The sequence below is a fragment of the Lissotriton helveticus genome, chromosome 5_1 (genome assembly GCF_964261635.1).
Source record: "Lissotriton helveticus chromosome 5_1, aLisHel1.1, whole genome shotgun sequence".
Classification (NCBI taxonomy): domain Eukaryota; kingdom Metazoa; phylum Chordata; class Amphibia; order Caudata; family Salamandridae; genus Lissotriton; species Lissotriton helveticus.
The window spans coordinates 262,423,090-262,444,762 of record NC_136065.1 but is presented as its reverse complement, the minus strand read 5'-3'; the positions used below and the strand labels follow the sequence as shown (position 1 = coordinate 262,444,762).

Here is a 21,673-nt window from a genome sequence, read left to right as displayed (position 1 = left end):
CTTAGGAAGACACCCCAACCCCAGACTGCAGGCTGGGACAGGGAAACCTTGGAATGGGAGACACCGATTCTCGGAGAGGAGATAGCAGTGCACAGGATTTGCTGTGGACCCTTGAGGGAAGAGGGTGTATGGGTGTAGTTTAAGGTTTGTTTAGATGCACGTGCCACTGTCACTTTCCGAACCAGAGATGTGAGTGGGAATAAGAGTCTGTGCTCTATTTCGGTCTTGCTCATAGTGAGTTCTTCTCTGAGCTGCCAGGGGCCGCCCTTCAAACTCAATGCATCTGCTGTGAAGGCCGTTGGGTGTTGTAGTCCTTCTATTGCTTGTTATCTCGCGCAGAAACTGGTGGGAACTACAAGTTCCGGGTGCCCCGGGACATTGCCTGAGGGATGTGGGTGCAGGCTTCCCGGGGATCCTTGGGGAGAGAAGATGAACATTTGGAGCTACTGGACAGGGGAGGAGAGTTCAGGCGTGGCGGAGGTGGTGAGCCCAGGAGACGACTCATGAAGGTACCTTGTGATCTTTTTGGAGGGAGGTGGACATTTAAGGGCCATATCACTGAGGCGGAGCGATACCGAAGGGTGTGAAGCGAGGTTGGGGTTATTAGGTAGGGTCTCTATAGGGGCGGAGAGGTGCTGAAGCAGTGGAGTGTTGAAAATGGTGTTGAAATACGGTGGCTATAGAGGCAAGGCATTGATTAACAAGTGGATTTTTAGGGGATAATTACATTTTTAGGGGATAGTTACATTAAATAGGGGTTGTGATTAAAAAGGCTAGCTGAGCGCACCTAGTGGGCTGTGACATGCGAATACCTTGAGGCGGAAGCGCTGCTCCAGGGCATCGGCGGCTGACATGCTGCACTGCCGGAGGACTTGGCGAGAGTGCAATAGACGGCCGTGCACATCACATGTCCGCGCAGGCCCAGCTAGCAGGAGTCAGGGAGGGATAAATGTGCACTCCTGTGCGTAGGCGTGCCCATGTGCTGTCGGGGGCAACCGGTTAGACACCGTGAGCGTGCACTTGGGGTGTCCGGGCAACATGTGCACACGCAGTGCACATGTCCTGTCCTGCCACTTCAGCCAATGCCACCGTACGCGTTCACAGCTGATGTCTTTCAAGCGCGTGCACCTATCCTGTCCCGCATCGCAAAGCAAGTCTGTGACAATAGATCTCCCTAGCAAGCAGCTTTGCTGCATCGCTAGGCGAGACCTAAAAAGGAGTGGAAAAACAAGAAACCGTCAATTAGTTTGTTAAAAGTTATACAGACCAACATTAGACTTTTCACGCTGTTTTTTTTTGGATGGAATGTTTTTTCAGTAAATAAAACTGCATGTATCAAAGTTACCACAAACTCACATTAGCCATCAAAGCATTTTTTAACATTCTGTACTGCCATCAACCTATGAGCCAAACATTAACAAGTGCTTGGTCGACTGTTTGGATTAATTTCAACTACAGTACTTTCAGAATGTCAGTCCCTTTTTTGGCTCAGTTTACACAGTCATGTCCTAAAGTATCGATCCACTCTCAATTGCCAGGTCACACAGCTTTAGCAAAGTGAGCCATACAGACCATGTTACGGCATACTATCATACTCAAGGTACCAAGCCACTACAAACAGACCCTCTAGATGCCAAATCAGCCATAGTCTTCCTCATATCATCAACGCATGATAGTTAATTCAGCTTCTCACATTTAAATTATGGAAATGTGAGGGTAGAACTCTTGGTGAAGTACTGGAAGTCACCTAGAAATGTTTGAGTAGAGTAGCATTTGAAAAGCTAGGCTAGTTGGGCTTTGTAGTTTGTATTTAACAAGAATTGTGTTACATGCAGCACACTAGATGTGGCTAGACTAAAAATACAGGGCTCTTTACAATGCCAGGGGAGAGAAAAGGCATCACACTGATTATGCTTTCCATGAGAAGCCCTTTGCAAATATATAAAGGAGAAATTTTGGAAAGAGTAATCTAATTTGGGGGGAAATTTGGTGATTGCACAAAATACATTCTGACTTTTTTTATACAAGTACTTGTGTCAGTGCTACCAGATGTAATCTAAATCCCACTAAGGATTCTTATAAGATTGAGGCAAGAAGTGTTACACAAAGCAAAAAAAATATTTTAATACTTTGTAATTCATTTAAATAGAAGGGTAAAAGTTACAAGCTTTACTTTTTACATTTTTCTAGATGTAGGAAAGCTGAACACAATGCAGGTTTTAGCCAAGGCCTGTTGACTGGAGTAAAACTATATTTAAACTTAAAAATGGGCTTTGAACTAGCCCTTTTCATTTAATGGTGTGCCTCCTTCTGTCCTGATGAAACCCCGCCATAAGGATTCATTGTTCCTCCGAATACCATTGGGGTTGAAACATAGACTGTACCTCATTTTTGTACCTGTACTTTATGGTGTCGTCCCAAGGGGAGGGCTCGTTTCCGAAAATGATGATCTTGGCACATCAGAGCTCCCTGGTTGGTTGTTTCCGGTCCAGGGCAGGCATGTACTGAGTTTTAGGCAGTTAGTATTCATCCACATGGAGATGCTAGTCTTGGTGGTTTGGACGAGCTGGGTGACGTCGGCATAGGAGACAATGTTAAGTCTGTGGGTGTGAGCGATGTAGGCCAGAGAGGTCAGCTAAGTGTTGAAGAGGTTGGGCTGAGGGAGGATCCTTGGGGGATGCCGCAAATGATGTCTTTGGGTGCGGGGGCAAAGGATGCTCCAGGTTCATCCAGAGAAAAAGGAGGTGATGCAGCCGAGAGCATTGCTCTGGATGCCTATGTGATTGAGTCTGGTGATGAGGTTGTGGTGGGAGACTGTGTTAAAGGCTGCCTAGAGGTCGGGGAGGATTAGGGTGGCAGAGCCACCTTAAGTCAAGAAGCCACCTTAAGTCGAGAAGGAGCGAGATGAGACTGTAATTCTGGAGTTTGTTGGAGTGGACTGTGGGTTACTCCAGTAGGGGGTTTTATCTCGGAGTGCTTCCATGCGTTTGGTACGGTGGCTGTAGCGATGGAGGTATTGAGGAGTCCTGCAAGGGGGGTTCCAATGGCTTCACTTCCTAGGTTGAAGAGGTGATGCGGGCAGGGGTTCGAGGGGGATCCGGAGTGGATGGAGTTTCATGATAGACATGGTGCATTCCGGTGAGAGTTGCTTCCATTCGGTGGAGGATTGCCTCACTGGAGGTGCACGGGTTGGTAAGGTTGGTGGGTTGAGGGTCGAAGTTTCTGTAGATGTCAGCGATCTTGGGGTGAAAGAAGTCTGCTAGTGTGGCACAGAAAGCTTGGGAGGGACGGATGTTGTGATCAGTGGAGGAGGGACAGGGGAACTCTGCCAATGTTGAAGAGTTCATTGGTGTGGTTGGTGCTCACTTCAAGACAGAAGGTGAGGGGTGATGCTTTCTTGGATTCCTTGAGCCATTGGTGGTAGCTATTATGGGTGGCCCTGAAGGAGTTGCAGTTGTTTAGTCAGACCGCCAGAGTACTTTCTGTTTCCTGCAGTGACATTTGAGGGTCAGAGGTTTAGGAATGAACAAGTCAGCTTGCTTGGTGGTTTTTCCCCTGGGAATAATCTTCGGGGGGGAAGAGATTGTATGGGTGGTGGAGGTGATCCCATTGGAGAAATTCTGGATCTAGAGATCGAGGGAGTCCGCTGCGGCTGGTCTGGTCTCATTTTGTTTAGGGCAGTGGTTCAGAGGGGTTTGGCAAACTTTCCCCAGTTGGGATGGGGGAGGGGAGGGGGTCTTGCTGGGCTTCCAGAGGGCAGTAGGTGGTGAAGTGACTGATGCCGTATCTGCCCAGGACAGCTTTGTGGTGTGGGAAAATCTGGCGCAGTGGGTGGAGGAGATGGGGCCTGAGGTGTGTCCTGAGCTTTGCACGGGAGCAGCAAACAGCTGAAATGGCCAATGATGCTCATGTTTTTGAGAAGCGTGGTGGAGTTGGAGTCAACTAGATCTTCAAGGTGTAAATTGTGGTCAACTAGGAATATGTAGTGGTTTGAGTTTAACACTAGGGGAGCTATGAAGTCCAGTATGGCGTTGTAGGAGAGGGTTCCTCTAATGGTTGTTTTGGCGTTTGGGTATGGGTATGATCTGGAAGTTGGTGTTCAATGAGCAGTGTGATTTCGTCGTTCAGGGCTGTGCATGCGAGGAAGTCTTTGTGGAGGATGGCGATGCATTTGCCGGGTTTGTTGGGGCAGTCGCAATGGATCATCTTGTATCCGGAGGGCAAGGTGGTAGGGATGCTTGGTGCGGATGAGGGGGTGAGCCAGGTTTCTGTGATGAACGTCACATCGGGAGCGAGTGTGGTTATGTTGTCCCAGACCTCCATGGCATGCTTGCCGAGGGACCCAACGTTGAGTAGAGCGCAGTGGAGCTGTGGTCTTTGGAGGGATGAAGGAGTCTAATTGGAGGTTGCGTTGGTTCGGATGTTGCAAAAGAAGCAGCAGTGTCAGCAGATGATGGTCCTTTTGTGTAGCAGGAGGCAGTACAGCAGTAGTCTCGTGGTTTTGGAGTTCGTTGGCGGAGTAGCCATGGCGGGCTGTAGGACATGGGGTCCTGGTGCTGGGTGCGCACGGACTAGCCCTTGGTGCACCGCGGCCGGTTACGTTATGTTATGTTATTGGAGCGCCCATGGATACTCCAAGGAGTGTCCCCCAGCAGACCTTGAGAAGGGAAGTGTGGCTGGTTAAATAAAAAGTAAAGTTTCAGTCTTTTTATTTTTAAAAGTGTCAGGTCCTGGATGCTGCGAAGAGCAAAAGGGAGCGAATTCCAAGCCGCAGCAGCCCTGAAAGCAAGAAAGCTGCCACCCATCCTTTGCAAACGAAAGAGAGGAATATGTGCTAGAAGGTGAGGGAAGCAGTCTAGCTGGAGTGTAGAACATAAAACGCTTCCTTAAATAGATTGGACCGGAATCAAGCAGGGCACGATGCACCAGGGCCAGTGCTTTGAACTTTACTCATTCGGCTACAGGCATCCTGTGGAGGGTGCGCAGAGATTGCCTAATGAGGCTGCTTATTGGGATGTTGAAAAGAAGCCTGGCCGCAGCATTCTGGACTACCTGTAGTTTGTTAAGCAAGTAGCCCGATCGACCAACATCTAGTGCGTTGGCATAGTCGATACGTGAAAGTACCGAGGCCAGAGTGACCGTTTCCTTGACGGCCCTAGGGAGGAGTGGTAACATTTTCTGAGGGATTTGAGTATCCCGAAACAGTTCCCAGCAAATTTCTTAATCTGAGTAGAGAAAGGAAAGTTCTCTTCGAACCAGATCCCAAGATTCTTGGAAGGTTGCCCTGTTGAGGCCGGTAAAGGATAGTCATCCAGCCAGAGAGCATCCCTAAACGGAGGCAGGAAACTACCATAAAGGAAGATTTTTGATGTGTCCTCATTACATTTAAGTTGTACAGAGGAAAGCCAATGGAAGACTGCTGGACAGTTTTTTGCAGAGGATGTAAAATACTCAGCTATTTCCCAGGTAAACAGGAGCTGTGTCGTCGGCATAAGCTACAATTTTTACAAAGATCCTCCAACCAACTGAACCAAGGGAGTCACATAAATGTGAAAAAGAAGGGGCTCAATGAGGACCCCTGTGGCACCCCAGTGGACACCCTCTGCGGTGTCGAGATGAACGGGGGAGCCATATCTGTTGCATGCGACCCTCCAGAATGATTTCAACCAGCACCAGGCAGTGCATGTAATTCCTATGTCCACAAGTTGAGCCTCCATTAAGTAGTCACTGGGAAAGGGTGGGGCAGGAGAACAGCACAAACCACAGGTGCAAGCCAGTTGGGCAGTGCGGTAAGAATATGGGTAGAGCACTAGAGGGGGGAGCAAGAAAATACAGGCAGGACAAAGGAGGGCAGGGAGTGAATCCCAATACACAAAAGAAAATAGGCAATTCAAAAGTGGAGAAGTAAAACTGGAAAAACAAAATAGTACAAACTCCAATACAAAAAGCAAGATAAAAGAGGGATGGGCACAAACTGGTGCTCGTCAGGAGTGGGAGGCAGCAGTAATGCCTCTTCACTACAGGTTTTGAGGAGTGACGACCGTGACCCAGAGTTCTTGGGCTACTCATAACGTATAATCTAGCCTTTCCACAAGAAGCTTGCTAGAAATAGAGTCTCTGCTTGGCACAGGTTTGCACCCTGTCCACGTAGGGACCACCAATCTAGTCAGGTTAAGTCAGATACACACCCTAAATTAACCTGTGCTCACCCTCTGGTAGCCTGGCATGGAGCAGTCAGGCTTAACTTATGAGGCAATGTGAAATGTATTTGTGCAACACTTAAATTATAGTAAGTCAATGGAAAATACTACACACGGTTTAGAAAAATAGAGAATATCTATCAGAGTAAAACCAGACCAAAAACAACAAAAATCCAATAAGAATTGAGATTAATTTTTAAACATTAAATGTGAAAACAGTAATTAGAAGTCACTATGGGTGAAAGGGTTACTTGATGTCTCGACGAACTGTTGCAAATTCAAAGTTCAGGCCTGCCACAGGACCAAGACAGGTCCAGCTGCAGAAATACCCTGGATGAAGCTTGTGTCGACGTCAAGAATCTACTGCGTGGTTGAGCTGTGCAAAAAAAAAAAAAAAAAAAAAAGGGGGGGGGGGGGGACGGGGACGCAGACCATCGGAGAGCACAGTTGAAGTGAATACAATGCAATGTCGAGCCGTGCAGGCTGTGGATTTTTCATCATCGAGCAGCCTCCGAGTCGGCAAAGGGCGATGAGGAAGGAATTCTCACGCAGCTGAGGCAATACACCATTGTTTTTGTAGAAAATCAGCTCTGCAGAACCCACTTCTGAGGCCCAGGACTGTAGGGGGCACCTCAGGCAAGGTTAAAACTCACAGATGCCAGAGTCCAGCAGAACCAACAGGATTGCAGAAGTCAATTGTGTCCCTGAGACTTCAGAAAACAGGAAGCAAACCAGCAAGCCCTTGGAGTCACTCTGGGTTCAAGTGAGATTGGTCCAATCCTTGTCCTCAACAGGGTAGAGATCACCAGACAGCAGGGCAGCTCAGCAAAGCAGAGAAGCAGTTCTTCAGAACAGTCAGACACAAAAAGTGGCAATCGGCACAGCACAGCACAGCAGTTTCTACTCCAGCAGAGTAGTCCCAGGTTCAGTACTGATTTGGTAGGGGCAGAGCCCTAGTGCCCTATTCTCAAAAGTGCCTTTGGTGTAGGGGGTGACTTCAAAGAAGTTCTCTGAAGTGCACAAGGATCCCTTTCAACCTAGTCCTGTCTGCAAGGCTATATGTGAGGGGTAATCAGCCCTCACTGTGTGGACAGGAACCAGCCTATTCAGATTCAGGCGTATGCGACCTCTCCCCCTTCCTGCCCAGGAAGGCTATCGGAATGCAGATGGGTCCTGTCACACCCTGCCCTTTCTGCATTTGTGGCTGTCTAGAAGGAATGCACAAAGTGTAGCCGTCACCCAGCCCAGACGTGTATTGGAGACAGGCTGTAGGCACACAGATCGAAGTTAAGAGCAGAGAAATGTCCACTTTCTAAAAGTGTCATTTCAAAAATGGTAATGTCAAATCCAACTTTACCATTAAAGAGGATTCATCACCACCATTCCAAAGATATGAAACATGAAGTAGCTGCTCCTTTCTGAATTACATCTTTAAAAGTGTTTTAATGAATTCCTAGTGCTAGCCTGGGAGGAGTAGGCCTCACAGAAGTGAAAACAAATTTAGCTGTTTGTCACAACCAGGACATATAAAACTTAAAAGTACAAGTCCTACCTTTAAGTTACATAACACTCTGCCCACAGGATCACTTCGGGCCTACCTTAGGGGTGACGTGTAATAAAAGGGGAGGTTAAGGCTTGCAAGTGATTTTCAGAGTCAAATCAAAGCTGCAGTAAAATGCACAAATAGGAGTTGCAATGGCAGGACTGAGACTGGTTTGAAAGGCTACTAGTGTGGGTGCCCTGGGTATATGATATACCACTTTACAAGGGACTTATAAGTAAACTAAATATGCCAATCAGGTATATATACCAATGTCACCATGTTTTAGTGGAGAAGCACATGCACTTTAGCACTGGTTAGCCGAGGTAAAGTGCTCACAACAAAGTGAGGCAACAAAAAGATACAGCAAAAAGTGGAGGGAAGCACGCAAAAAGTTGAGGGGGGGGGGGAGAAGGAGGAAGACCACCCAAAGGATGACCAGTCTAACAATGTTCATTACCGCAAGTCTGACGTCCTCGGCCCCTATCTTAAATGGATGTTTGAGGAAAGTAATGAGGAGGGACAATTACCTAGAGATCAACGGAAAGCCACTATCGTCGCTACTCCAAAGGATGGCAACCCTAAAGATTTGTGTGCCTCCTACAGGCCTATTTCTCTATTAAACGCAGAACCCAAGATCCTGGCTACGGTTCTAGCCAATAGGTTTCGGCCAGTCCTGTCGACACTGGTTCACCCGGACCAATCGGGATTCATGCCTCATCGCAATACTGCTCTTAATCTCCGTCGGGTCCACGGTGTGTTGGGGCGCTGCCACACCATTCGGGAGGACGCAGTGCTGGTGTCACTAGATGCCGCTATGGCGTTTGATACCTTGGAATGGCCATATATGATGGCGGTCCTCCGAAAAATGGGCTTCGGCCCAGAATTCATAGGGTGGGTGGGTGCGTCTCCTTTACTCCGGGCCCCTGGCCCAGGTTACTGTTAACAATTAGATGTCCGAGGTCTTTGGTTTGGAAAGAGGGACGCGACACGAGTGTCCCCTCTCGCCTTTGCTGTTTGCCCTGTCTTTGGAGCCACTAGCTGCCTGGATTCGACAAGATCTTTCTGTTAAGGGGCTCCGATGGGCGGACGGTTGGGAGGACAGGATATCGCTTTACGCGGATGACATCCTTCTATATCTCACTAGCCCTCGCAAGTCACTCATGGAGGCCATGGACATCTTTACTAGTTTTGGGAGGAATTTCGGCTTCAGTATAAATTGGGGCAAGTCCGTCCTCTATGTCCTTCACGGCGACCCCCCGGCGGCTAACCGCAATTGCCCGATTACGATAGCTACAGATGGGTTTAAATACCTAGGGGTTTTTGTTTCCAAGGATGCAGACACCCGATATGAGAGGAATCTCCTGCCACCTTTGCAACGGTTCAAGAGGGACTCTGCCTCATGGCAGAAACTCCCGCTTTCCCTGCTGGGCAGAGCGTCACTCTTTAAAATGATGGTGCTGCCGTGATTCCTATATGCCCTGCAGAATCACCCTGACCTGGTGCCCCAGTCACACTTTGCATCTCTTGAAACCTCGCTCAGAGGGCTTCTATGGGCCGGGGCACCTCGTATCTCCCTTCAGAAGTTGACGCTGGGCTGGTTCGATGGGGGCATTGCGCTCCCTGACATCCGTAAATATTATTGGGCTGCGCATCGTGCAGACATCAATCAGGGCACGTACTGCGACGGCAATGATCCAGGGTGCGGAATGGACCGCTGGCTTTTGCCGGGAGGGAACTACGAGGCGGCGCTATATTCTAGGCCTGGCAGGTACCCGCTTACCGGACCCACCAAGCATTCAGTACAAATATGGCACATAGTGCAACGAAAATTGGGCTGGGCTGACACTCTCACCATGGCCACCCCGCTATGAGCCTCCGAGCGACTGGGACCCTGAACCGCACTAAGGGGTTCCATAACTGGGACTTGATTGGTATCTCCCACATTAAAGATCTTTGGGGGTCCGGGGGGTTGGGTCTTTCGCCTCCCTCCAGCAGACATAGAAGTTTGCACAAACAGAATATTACCGTTACCTGCAGGTCTGGCACTACCTCCAGTCCAACATTCCCACAGGAACTCTCCCCCTACCCTCATCCCCCCTAGAGGACAGATTACTGGATGGCCACCTCCCCGAACACGCCATTTCCCTTGCGTACACAAAAATTTATTAACAACTCCCCTGACTTATTGCAATCCCTTAAAAAATAAGTGGGAGTCGGACGGGTTGGAAATAGACGAGGAGGAGTGGAATAGTGCGCTAGCGTCCCCTAAGGAAGTAGCCATATCAGCCAGACTTCGTCTGATCCAACTAAAAATTCTTAATCGAGTCTATATCTCAGGGACCAGATTGCAACTTATGGGCCGCAGTGCTGATGGGCTTTGCCGGAGGGGAGGTGGGGACATTCTTCCACATTATCTGGGAATGTCAACTGCTCCAGGTTTACTGGCAGCGAATACACCAATGCATGAGGGAGGTGTGGGAGGTGGAGCTGCGGGTGGAGGCGAAGAGGTGTCTCTTGAATATATGGGAGCCCACTGATTTGTCATCTCGTGGGAAAACTTGGGACACGCTGGGATTTGCCATTGCGAAACGGAATATTGCTAGGCTGTGGGGAGCTGTGGGTCATCCAAAACTTGGTTCCTGGAAAACAGACATGGACTGGTGCATGCTCCAGGAGAAGACAGTTTATGTAGCCAGGGGTTGTCCACAGAAATGGGTTGGTGTATGGTCCAGCTGGAATGAATACAGGGGTCACATTTGCGATCCCCCCACTCCTGCCCGGGTTGACGAACCACTGCATTGTTGAAAGTATGCTGTTGAACTGTATTTAATGAGGCCTAAGGTATACAATCTCCTGTTTTTGCTTTGACTTTCTTATGGTACAATTGTAAGTCATGCACTGTATAACTGTGATGTACACCACCGTTTTTCTCTTTGCACAGTTAATAAAAAAGATTTTTTTTAAAAACCACAATGTTCATTACCAATGGCACTCAAACGTGTGACAGACAGCACAACAAGAGCGAGCTCTTGTATATTCAAATGTTAAAGGCAGCAGCCAGGTGTTACTTTATGCCAATGTCATTGTTCCTATGTCTGAACGGGATTGCCGCTTATGGCAGGCTGCAATGCTTCCATTTCCTCCCTCATACAGCATAAACATCAGTAGCTATAGGTTATTTCAGCATTAAAAGGAGGTGATGTTCAAAGACGAGTGGCACACTAAAATGATAAAATGTACTGCCCATGGGCATCCATACTACCACTACATTTTTTAATAGGTCATGTTAACTAGAAGCTGAAAGCTCTCCCAGATGCTTAATACATGTGTATTCTGAAAATTTAAGTCAGACTCTTGCAGTCTGTTACACCTAGTAACCTCACTAATTGTTAGGATGTTCCAAGCAACGTGTAATGTTTATATTTACTCTACAACTGCTATAGACCCAATAGCTACTTATGTTCGCTGAAATTAAGCACTAGTGTTCATTCCATCCCCAACCATATGAGCATCCAACTTGGGTCCCATCAGCTATGGCAACCACAAGCAATCCATGGCTAAATTATATCTTTTACATAACAATATTTTCTGTGATTAACAGCAGCAGTTACTTTTTGACAGCATGTTGCCACTTATGACTATACTTGCATGAAGAAGAGCATTAAAGGAACTGCCGATTCCGGTGCAGAGTTGTGGGGTGGAGTGTGCAGGGAATTCTACTTGCATTCTCAAGCCCCTTTTGATCCAGTCACATATGACCCACCTAAATAAGACCTACCCTTCCACAATGGTGTCAGACACCCACAAGCCATGTGACTTCTTTTTAAGGGAACTTTTTTCATTGCTTAATTTTCAATCATATTTTGTGGGCTTATTAAAAAACAAGTACTGGCACAGAGAAAGGGCGTGTCATTAGAGACCGGCCTTTTGACTGTGTGGTCATGGTTTTTCTAAAACTACTTATGGGGGGGGGGGGGGGGGGGGGAACTAATGAGCCAGTAAAAATAAAAAAACGAGCATTGGCAAAGCCAATCTATCTGGGCTTCAAAAGTGTGCAATTTCTCTTGTTCAATTTTTGATGCAATTGTGTTTACAAATAAACATCTTATGGTATAATCATGGTACATAGAACTGAGGGCATTACATTATCAGCCCGGCAAAGTTCTTGAGAGCCTCCCCCTTATGACGAGATGGAATGTAGCTCATTAATTTTTTATTGAGCAAACGCAGGCACATCACAGGAAACAAATTGTTCTGCATGAGCTAGATGGTAATTGAACAGTTCCCACATTGAGTAAACAATTCCCTGATGCATTTCGGGCATGAACAGTTGCCCTTTGTCCGGGGAATCTCCAAACGGCTTGGTTGGGAAACAGTCAATTGTCAGTCACCGTAATCTTAATTAAGCACGCATGCGTGACCCTAGGCTCAAACTGATAAGGAGACTCAGTGATCCCAATCCTGCTCGTTGTCAGAGGACACCGCCATTTTTTCCTGAGATGTGCCTGTGTTTGCACAATAAACAATTAATGAGCTACATTCAGAGCTTCAGTGATGATTGGATGATGGACTTTTTCACACTGTGATTGTTGCTCTTGGATTTAGTTTTTGTATATATATAGTATTGAAGTTCGTTTACTTATCCAATGTAAATGGGTTACACTATTCCAGTGAACAATAGTAGTGCTCCTTGTGTCTAGGACACCAGTCCTAGTTTTTTCTTTCACTTTAAATCGGGCGGAGCTCCCTCAGAGGGTGCACACTTTAGAAAACTATTTTATTTCTCCATGTTATATTGCATTATATTTTTGTCTAGTCAGATTGCAACCCAGCTGTTTTGCCCTTCTACACTTTTTAAAAGTGGCATTTTCAACCACACAATTTAAAAACCAACTTCACAGAAACATGTATTTTCTAAATTCCGAGTTTGAGCAGCCCAAACTCCAAATCTCCATCTCTTCCCAATTGAAAGTTATACTTGTAAGGTGTTACAAGGCAGCTCCAATGATAACCTATGGGAGAGATAGTTCTTGCAATAGTGAAAAACTAAATTGGCATATTTCACTATCAGGACATGTAAAACACAGCAGCATATATACACTGCACCATGACCATGGTGCTACATAAGGCTTACCTTAGGGATGCCTTACATGTAGTAGAAGGGAAGGTTTGGGCTTGTCAAGCGGGTACACTTGCCAGGTCGACATGACAGTTAACTGCACTCTCAGACATTGTAGTGGCAGGCATGGTCACAGGGCTACCCAAGAGGGTGGCACAATCAGTGCTGCAGGCCCATTAGTGCTGGAGCAAAAGGAGTTAGGTCCTGGGTCGTGCCGGGGGCTGGACCATCTATTACAATATAAACATACAATTTGCCCCCCACACCTATACTTAGAACTTTTCCTTTGGAGAAAAACAATAATCAGGACGATTTCGGATTACTTAGGCTTATTTATTTTAGCCCTTGCTTTTTTTTTTTAAAGGTATTTCAAATTGAGAATTTGGATATGTACGAGAAAAACACTACACAATTATTCATTAAACAAAATTTGACAATTCTACATTCTTTTACAAATACATAAAGTCATACTATACAAAACATTTTTTGCACATTATTTACAGTGATGATGTATCTTAAGATAGTGAAAAACAGGAAAAATTATTTATAGTGATAACACGTATCAATAATGAAACAAGATAGTGATTCTACTGAGAGGAAATTTTTAACAAGAGGGCGAGGTGATATAAATAAATTAATATTATATCACAATCATTTCTTCGTATTTTTGGAGGGGCCTTCTTGATGCCGACGCGTTTCGACCGGTTAAATGAATCAACGCGGTCTCATCAGGGCGTTTTCACTTTGTTCCTTAGTCTTATGCACGAGTGTAGCTGGATCCTGCCGGTTCAACAGCTCCCTTTTCTTAATTTCTGTTGATTAAAAACTCTGTGGGCAGCGCCATGTGTCTTTAGTTGGAAATCCTATTATTCATTGAGTCTTTCAGTCTGCCTCCAGCGCGGTTGTTAATGTGCGTGCCTGGGCGCCCCTGGTGGGGGGAGCGAGCGGCCCTCGCTCAGCGAGTGTGTCAAATTTTTCGGATGCCCACTCCGTTCAGCTTCAATCTGGTAAAAGACCGTCACGGTAACATCCCTTCTTGAGTGACACGTGTATATGTTGAGAAGTATCGGAGAAGCGTGGACCCCGCGCCTTGGCAAATTCAAGTTCAGGCAGAACTTGAATTTGCCAAGGCGCGGGGTCCACGCTTCTCCGATACTTCTCAACATATACACGTGTCACTCAAGAAGGGATGTTACCGTGACGGTCTTTTACCAGATTGAAGCTGAACGGAGTGGGCATCCGAAAAATTTGACACTCGCTGAGCGAGGGCCGCTCGCTCCCCCCACCAGGGGCGCCCAGGCACGCACATTAACAACCGCGCTGGAGGCAGACTGAAAGACTCAATGAATAATAGGATTTCCAACTAAAGACACATGGCGCTGCCCACAGAGTTTTTAATCAACAGAAATTAAGAAAAGGGAGCTGTTGAACCGGCAGGATCCAGCTACACTCGTGCATAAGACTAAGGAACAAAGTGAAAACGCCCTGATGAGACCGCGTTGATTCATTTAACCGGTCGAAACGCGTCGGCATCAAGAAGGCCCCTCCAAAAATACGAAGAAATTATTGTGATATAATATTAATTTATTTATATCACCTCGCCTTCTTGTTAAAAATGTCCTCTCAGTAGAATCACTATCTTGTTTCATTATTGATACGTGTTATAACTATAAATAATTTTTCCTGTTTTTCACTATCTTAAGATACATCATCACTGTAAATAATGTGCAAAAAATGTTTTGTATAGTATGACTTTATGTATTTGTAAAAGAATGTAGAATTGTCAAATTTTGTTTAATGAATAATTGTGTAGTGTTTTTCTCGTACATATCCAAATTCTCAATTTGAAATACCTTTAAAAAAAGCAAGGGCTAAAATAAATAAGCCTAAGTAATCAGAAATCGTCCTGATTATTGTTTTTCTCCAAAGAAAAAGTTCTAAGTATAGGTGTGGGGGGCAAATTGTATGTTTATATTGCAGGCCCATTAGTAGCATTCGAATTACAGGCCCTGAGCATACCCAGTGCACTTTACTAGGGTCTTACCAGTAAATAAAATATGCCAATCATGGATAACCAATTATAATCATAATTTAAACAGGGAGCACTTTAGCACTGATAGCAGTGGTAGAGTGGCCAGAGTTAAAAAAAAAAACAGCAAAAACAAAATACAGCATTGAGTCAAAAAAATGAGGTTAGAAGCAAAAAAAACAGGAGGAAAAAACACACCAGGGATGCCAGGTCTAACATCCGGCAAAATTCTCCTCAAAGTCCAATACATAACGAGTGGGCAAACCTGGATTTTGTAACCAGTGAGGTCAGTCCTCAAGTCGTAAGGAATTGCAGCCTTGTCCTGGTCCAAAATTCTACCTTCAGATGTAGTCACTTTTTGAAAGGCGAAATCCCACATTGGGTAAAAGACGGAGCTAGATTACTTGGATGCTAAACCAGTTTTCAGCAAAGCAAAAAGCTCGAAGAGGACAAACCTGAACTCTTTTCAACTGGAGTGTGGCCTTACTGAGCACACTTCAGCCCCTTGTTCCATTCTTCCAAGAGGTAGAAAATATGATTAAATCCCAACCTTTTAAAAGTTTTGGGAAAGTTTCACCTGGTTGATTCTGCAAACTGCTGTTCCTCGTGGTAGGCTTCTAGGCACCAAAACACTCCCTAGTCAGGTCAGGGTGCCCAACTTAAGTGCTTTATCTCTTGCTGGTGTTGTAACAATGGCTCTTAGGTTGTATTCTACGGTGCCCATCTCAGAAATGCGTTTCAATTACAGAGTGCTGCCCATGAGGAACCCTCAAAATGTGTTTTCATCTTTTGTAGATATTTGGTATCACCACTGTTTCACTTTCCTGTTACCATTTTAAGTACTTGTGTAAATATCCACTCCTTGACTGGGCATAGCTACGTAGATCAAGAAGTCTAATTCTGATCTGGCCCTTGCTTGGTTCAGATCCTTTCTGATTGAGAGGTCCTTTCGTGTTTCCACCCCTCCTTTCCCATGTCAGGCACATCTTATTGAGCAGGGTGTTCCCCAAGGCTCGGCATTGAGCCCCACATTGTTTAATCTTTATGTTCAGCCGCTGGCTGATGTCACCAGGCAATGGGACCTCACCATCGTCTCATATGCTGACAACATGCAGCTAGTGGTTGCTCTAACTGAAGGATCGGCCCCAAATGTCTCCAGGTTTAAAAGTGGCCTTACTGCTGTTGCAGACTGGATGACATCTAACTGTCTGCAATTAAATGCAAACAAGACAGAGGTGCTACTGGTTTGAAAAAACGTAGACCTATGGGGCGATCACTGGCGGCCCAATACTCTGGGTAAAGCTCCAGAACCCAAAAAAGAAGTCAAAAACTTGGGGGTGTGGCTGGACTCCTCCCTTAGTTTTTGCTCACATACAAAAAAAAGTTGCTGCTACATGCTTTGGCATTTTACGAGGTCTAAGACCTATTTTAAAGTTCTTTGATCCATCTACAAGGCAGCTGATAGTCCAGTCCACGGTTCTTTCCCGATTAGACTACGCTTGTTCCTTGCTTCTGGGAGCCAATCAAGCGGAGATCTCTCGAATGCAGCGCACCCAAAATGCAGCTGCCAGAGCCTTAGTAGGCCTTCCCCGATATTGCTCCATCTCTGACACCATCCGGAGACTTCATTCGCTCCCTATGGCTCAGCGAATTCAGTTTAAGACACTATGCCTTTCTTTTAAAATCTTAAAACTTGTACTCCTAAAATGCTCTGCAACCTTTTGACCCCGTATGTTCCAACTCGCGTAGTACGCTCTGCAGGTCAACATCTGGTCAGGATACCCCGGATCAAGCGCTGCTGAGCGGGAGGACGCTCCTTCCGCTATTTAGCAGCAAAATTGTGGAACTCATTACCAGCCAACTTACGAGAGCGGGAAGGCCTATTGGATTTCAGAAAAGCAATCAAAACCTACCCCTTCCCCCTAAACTAAGCTTTTCTGGAATATGCCCTGCTGAATTTCACCGGAGCCAGTTATCTACCGGCTACAAAGCGCCGGGACGCCCCTTTGCTGGGGCAGCTGAGCGCTATATAAGCTATTTTAACATAACATAATACTCTTATGCTCTTTATTTTGATCACAAGGCAAACAACATGTGTGTCTTATTCCTGTCTTCCAGTAGTATGAAGACACATAGGAAAACATTTGCTTTCTTCATTACTACTAATTATGGCAAGGGTCTCACTGGGATAGAAGAGAGGCACGGGCACCAAAATAAAAGTGCCCTCTATTAGCAAATAAAGATTTATTTTTATTTAAAAAGAAAAAAAGTGGGCCACATTGCAAATCGGAACAGTTTTGAACTTGTAAAGTTACGCTGTATATGTGTTGTGCAAGCTATGAGAGAGTATCAATTTGTAATTTCTGCAATCCGTGTTTTTCGATATATCAGGGCAATAAACAGTATAATACCCTATCTCAAAAAAAATCGTAATGCATACAGAATTTCGCAATGCAAATGTACAGCAATTTCTATATGGCAGTTTGTATTTGCTCTGTGGCGAATTGGCGACACTCCCGGTGACTGTCCCAACGTGATGTAATCTTGGCGTTTGGCTCAAAATATAATGGCTTTACACCAAACACACTGACGCAGAAGTCCTCATTTAAATCAATTGGGTAAACGTAAGATATAGGTTGGTATCAGCCGTAGTAGGTAGCTCAGTGACAAGCACATACCATTACTTATCGGTATGATTGAGTGCTACGTTGGACCCGCAATGGTTAGTAAGAGGACCGGCTCGTCAGAATCACACAGTACTAGCACCAAATCTTCCATTCACACCCGGGATACTATTATACGCCAGTTTTCTGGAGTGCGTTCTCAATTAATGTCTGCTGAAACTAATACGCTGTGCAAACTAATAGGGTCGGAATGGACAAAAACAAAAAAAACCCTGACAGCAAAATTAAAGTGTCACCCATTAGTGAAGTAGAAGCTAAAAAGGTTTGCAAATAGGGGCGGTTCGGAACTGGTAAATACACAGTACAATTATTTTGACAGGTATGGAACAGTACATGCATAGATGTGAGCCTGCTAGAGGCAATGTATTTTAATATCGGGGAAATAAACAGTTAAAACCGGACCAGCAGACCTCAAAACAGGCCCACACACACCTGTCAGGCCAGCTCTACTGGTACTGCCTAATCGCGCTATCGGCCAGTCTGACCCTGCAAATTAACTAAACAAAATAAAGCGATTTATACGCGTGGTACACCGCCAAACTTCATCAATCAACATTGGCACAAAAAAAAATTAAAATTCGGAGTTTATAGACAAACGAAATACTCCTTGCAAGACAAAGTCTGTCCGCAACTCTCTTCACTCACCCATCACTGTGACATTGCGCACCTCTCCCCGCGGCAGCAGGTGCGAATCCACAACGAGGTACCACCCGTTGGGGTAGACCGGAGGCAGGTCGCCCTTCTTGCGGCGCCGCCGGACGTCGCTGGCCGTCTCGCCGCGGCTCCGACCCTGCTCTGGTATATAACCAATCTGGTCGGGTCCCCTCAGGAGCTCCATGGGGCCGGAGCAGAAGCGATAAAGCCAGAGCACCGCCATCAGCAGCGCTGCGACCGGGAGCAGAAAGGCTAGGCGAGGAGGCGACGACACCGTGGACTCAGGCAGCAGCTGCCCGCCAAGGACGAGCCCGGCCGCCGTGCTGACCAGCAGGGCGCCTGCACAGCACCACACGCTAAGGCAAAGGAAGCTGCGGGGAACGGACTCCATTGAGGCTGCCTAGTAGTTGTCCAGGAATAAGGCTCCGCAGAACAAACGCAAGAACTTCCTTGCGAGAACCCGACCGTCAAAGTGCACCCGAAACAGGTAGTTGCCAAGAACACGGCGAGCCCCTCCTATTTTAGCTCCGCCCACTTTTTGAGGGAATCTCGCTCCTTCTAGAGATTACACCTGCCGTGACTCCGCCCGCCATGTTGTAAACGGTGTTTTTGGTTAAGTCATTTTGAAGACTTCCTTATTCCTGGCCGTGACGCCGCCTATTATTTCGTGTTCCTCCTTAAAATCACGCACTTAAGGCCTTTCGTCATTTGCTTCGCTCTTCTTTCGCTTCCGTTGCTAGGTTGAATTGAAGCTTGGTTCCAGCAACCGGCCTCGCCCCACTGCTCGCCCCTTGCCCTGAGCTAGGATGCCCACAGGCTTTGGAGACGCGCGCTTCGAGCGACCCGGCACGTCACCCATGGCACTGTAGTATCCAACGGCCCAGGAATGCCGCTGGACCCGTCCAGCGTGCCCTGACTCCTCGGCAACTAGTCAACTGCTGTCATTAGGGTGACCACCTGACATGGGGGCGCATTCAGGACAGGACTTTAAAAAAATGCAGGACTAGGGGCAAAAATGCAGACCATAAAAGGTCAATTTTACGGACACATGCAAGGTGCTGCCATGCCCCACTACTTTATCAATATGTTTATTTCCTATTTTTTTATATAGCACTTATTTAAATTTTTTGGTGTCTATTATATGAGATTTCCTCTAGGAATGCTGCATTTAGATGGTGCACTATGTCCTTGTTTAAGAGTGAATCGAGACCCTTAAGCATGGCATCGAGTGCCTCATCACTTCCAAATCTAACCAATCTTTCGTGGAGAGAATGCAACAACAACAGATTGATTGTTTCTCAACATTGGGAAACATTAAGGTAAGTGACTTTTTTACATTCTGCTAACCTCACCCTCCACTAGACGTTAAACCTTAAAAAATTAATGAGGCAGAGCAGATGGTGTGGGGGACAGTCTCACACCAAATGTCATGATGTGAGGTATCCAAAATGTGTCTGTATACCGTACATGCCAACATATTCAGAAGAGCAAAGTGGGAGATTTTTTAAAATTTAAATCGGGAGAATGGTGCCTTGAATCGGGTTACTGTCATGTATGGGCTTTGGAAGTGTGCTGCTGCAGGATCGGACATTTGAAACGCAAATGCAAGTTTTTTTCTTACCTTTCAGAAGCATGGAGCGCTATGGCAGGCAGAGAGAGGGTGATGCAAGTGTTGTGCTTTGCCCTGGCAGGTTGCTGGCAGTCAGTGCATCTAGCCCCCCCTCTCCCGTGTGGCAGCATGGGCTGAGACAGCTTCCCGACACACACACAGCCACCCCCGAGAACTTCATAGGTCTTTAAAAGACCATACCCTTGTTAATGAGGCTTTATTGTGGTTTTTACCCCTTCTAGAGCCCCTGCATCGCCAGTCCGACCATTGCTGGAAGAATTAGCACGTTACACAATACCAAGCCCTGTCAGCTGAAACCCCCGAGGAATCTGGTTTTTGCTTGCAGGAATCGGGAGTCGGGAGACTAGCCTTAAAATCGGTCGTCTCCCACCTGAATCGGGAGGGTTGGCATGTCTGGTATTCTTACAGCACCCAGAAGAACGACTGATACGTTAAAGAGTATGAGTCTGGGACTGTACATATTTTTCAGAACTGGGAGACTGCTCACTTGACAGAGAATTAAAGAGCAGGATGAAATCTTGATCAGATTGCAGATCCATAGCTACTGAATTAAGGCGTCATTACTAAGACCTAGACAAATAAGGGAAATAAGCAGGCATGGGCATAGTCCATGGAGTTTTGCTAAGCAAAACTCTGTGAAGTTGCATTAAAACTCAGCGAAATTCCGTGAGTGGCGGAGTGCAGTGCGAACTGCAGTTTGTGCTGGTATTCCTGCCGCTCAGGTAGAAAGTCTACCCGATCGGCAGTTCGCGCTCGCGAATTTACCGTTCGCAGTTGGGAGAAAAAAAACACTGCACATCACGAGGCGAAGTTTTCTGAACTCCGCTGAGTTCGCGAAGTGCAGAAAACTCTGCAAACTCCGCGAACGGAGCAAAGTTCACCACCCAGGCCTAGAAATAAGCAGTGCTTTAAATGGGCTGGTACTCCCCGGTACTGAGAACTGGCACTTCTCAGTTTCCTCTCCTAGCGTAGCGGAACTTCTCCTTGTGTCAAGAGAGTACGGTACTTCTAGAGGCAAGCTAGGGTCGGGCTCTGGGGTATGGGATTTCATGTAGCGCAGGTGCTGCTGAATACCTTCCAGGGGAGCGAATATGTGAGGTACTCTGTCAGTCAACAGTGAGTGTATTCCAGCTCTAGGTTGCTGCCTTACACTCTAACTGACAGCATGACAGTAATAAGGAGATGTGGCCTGTCGGACAGAGCTACCTAGGTCTTTAAGTGGAATGAAAAAACTGGGGGGTCTATCAAAGGGGCATGGTCAATGTAATTACGGGCATGGATTAAAAACACGTTAGCTAAAAATCTGTGTTTAGCGCAGTATGACGCCCAACTTGCATTTTGCTGTTTCTGTCATTGTGTACAGATATGATACAAAAAGTCACATCATACCTGCAAGTCGGGACTATTGTCTTTGTCAATGGTTGCTAGTTGCATAAGATAAATAAGCAGCAACTATGGCTTGTGTATAATATTGAAAACACTTCCACTTAAAACCCTGGTGACACCACGACAATGTTGCTGCTCCTGAGATTCAAAAAGAGAAGGGAAATCCAGACAGAAAATGACTATCTTTAAAGGATTTCCCTTCCCCTACAATGCGTACCATGCGCACATCGATATGCCTGCTGTCACTGCAGTCTGGAAAAAAAACAGACCTCCTGTGCAAGGGCACAAAACTGAGCCCGATAGAGACCCGTTTCGAGGCCCCCTTAAAAAAAACTGGTGGTACTCAGACCTGGTGAGACCCGGCCCACTTAAAGCCCTGAAGCTACCCACATTGGAACTGTTGCATTGTCAGTTAGAGTGTAAGGCTA

At 46.4% G+C, this 21,673-nt stretch overlaps 1 protein-coding gene across 2 annotated transcripts in view; it reads right to left on the bottom strand.

Moving 5' to 3' along the window:
- The window catches only part of LOC144754417 (cholesterol 7-desaturase nvd-like), a 444,943-nt gene extending 426,200 nt beyond the window's left edge, over window positions 1-18,743 (bottom strand). The window contains exon 1 of one of the 2 annotated variants that reach the window (XM_078642160.1): window positions 18,221-18,743. In XM_078642160.1, coding sequence (XP_078498286.1) covers window positions 18,221-18,620 — 400 coding nt within the window. In that variant the 5' untranslated portion in view covers window positions 18,621-18,743. The remainder of the gene's footprint in view (window positions 1-18,220) is intronic. The other variant, XM_078642159.1, reaches the window with a different exon arrangement.
- Window positions 18,744-21,673: the final 2,930 nt, after the last annotated feature.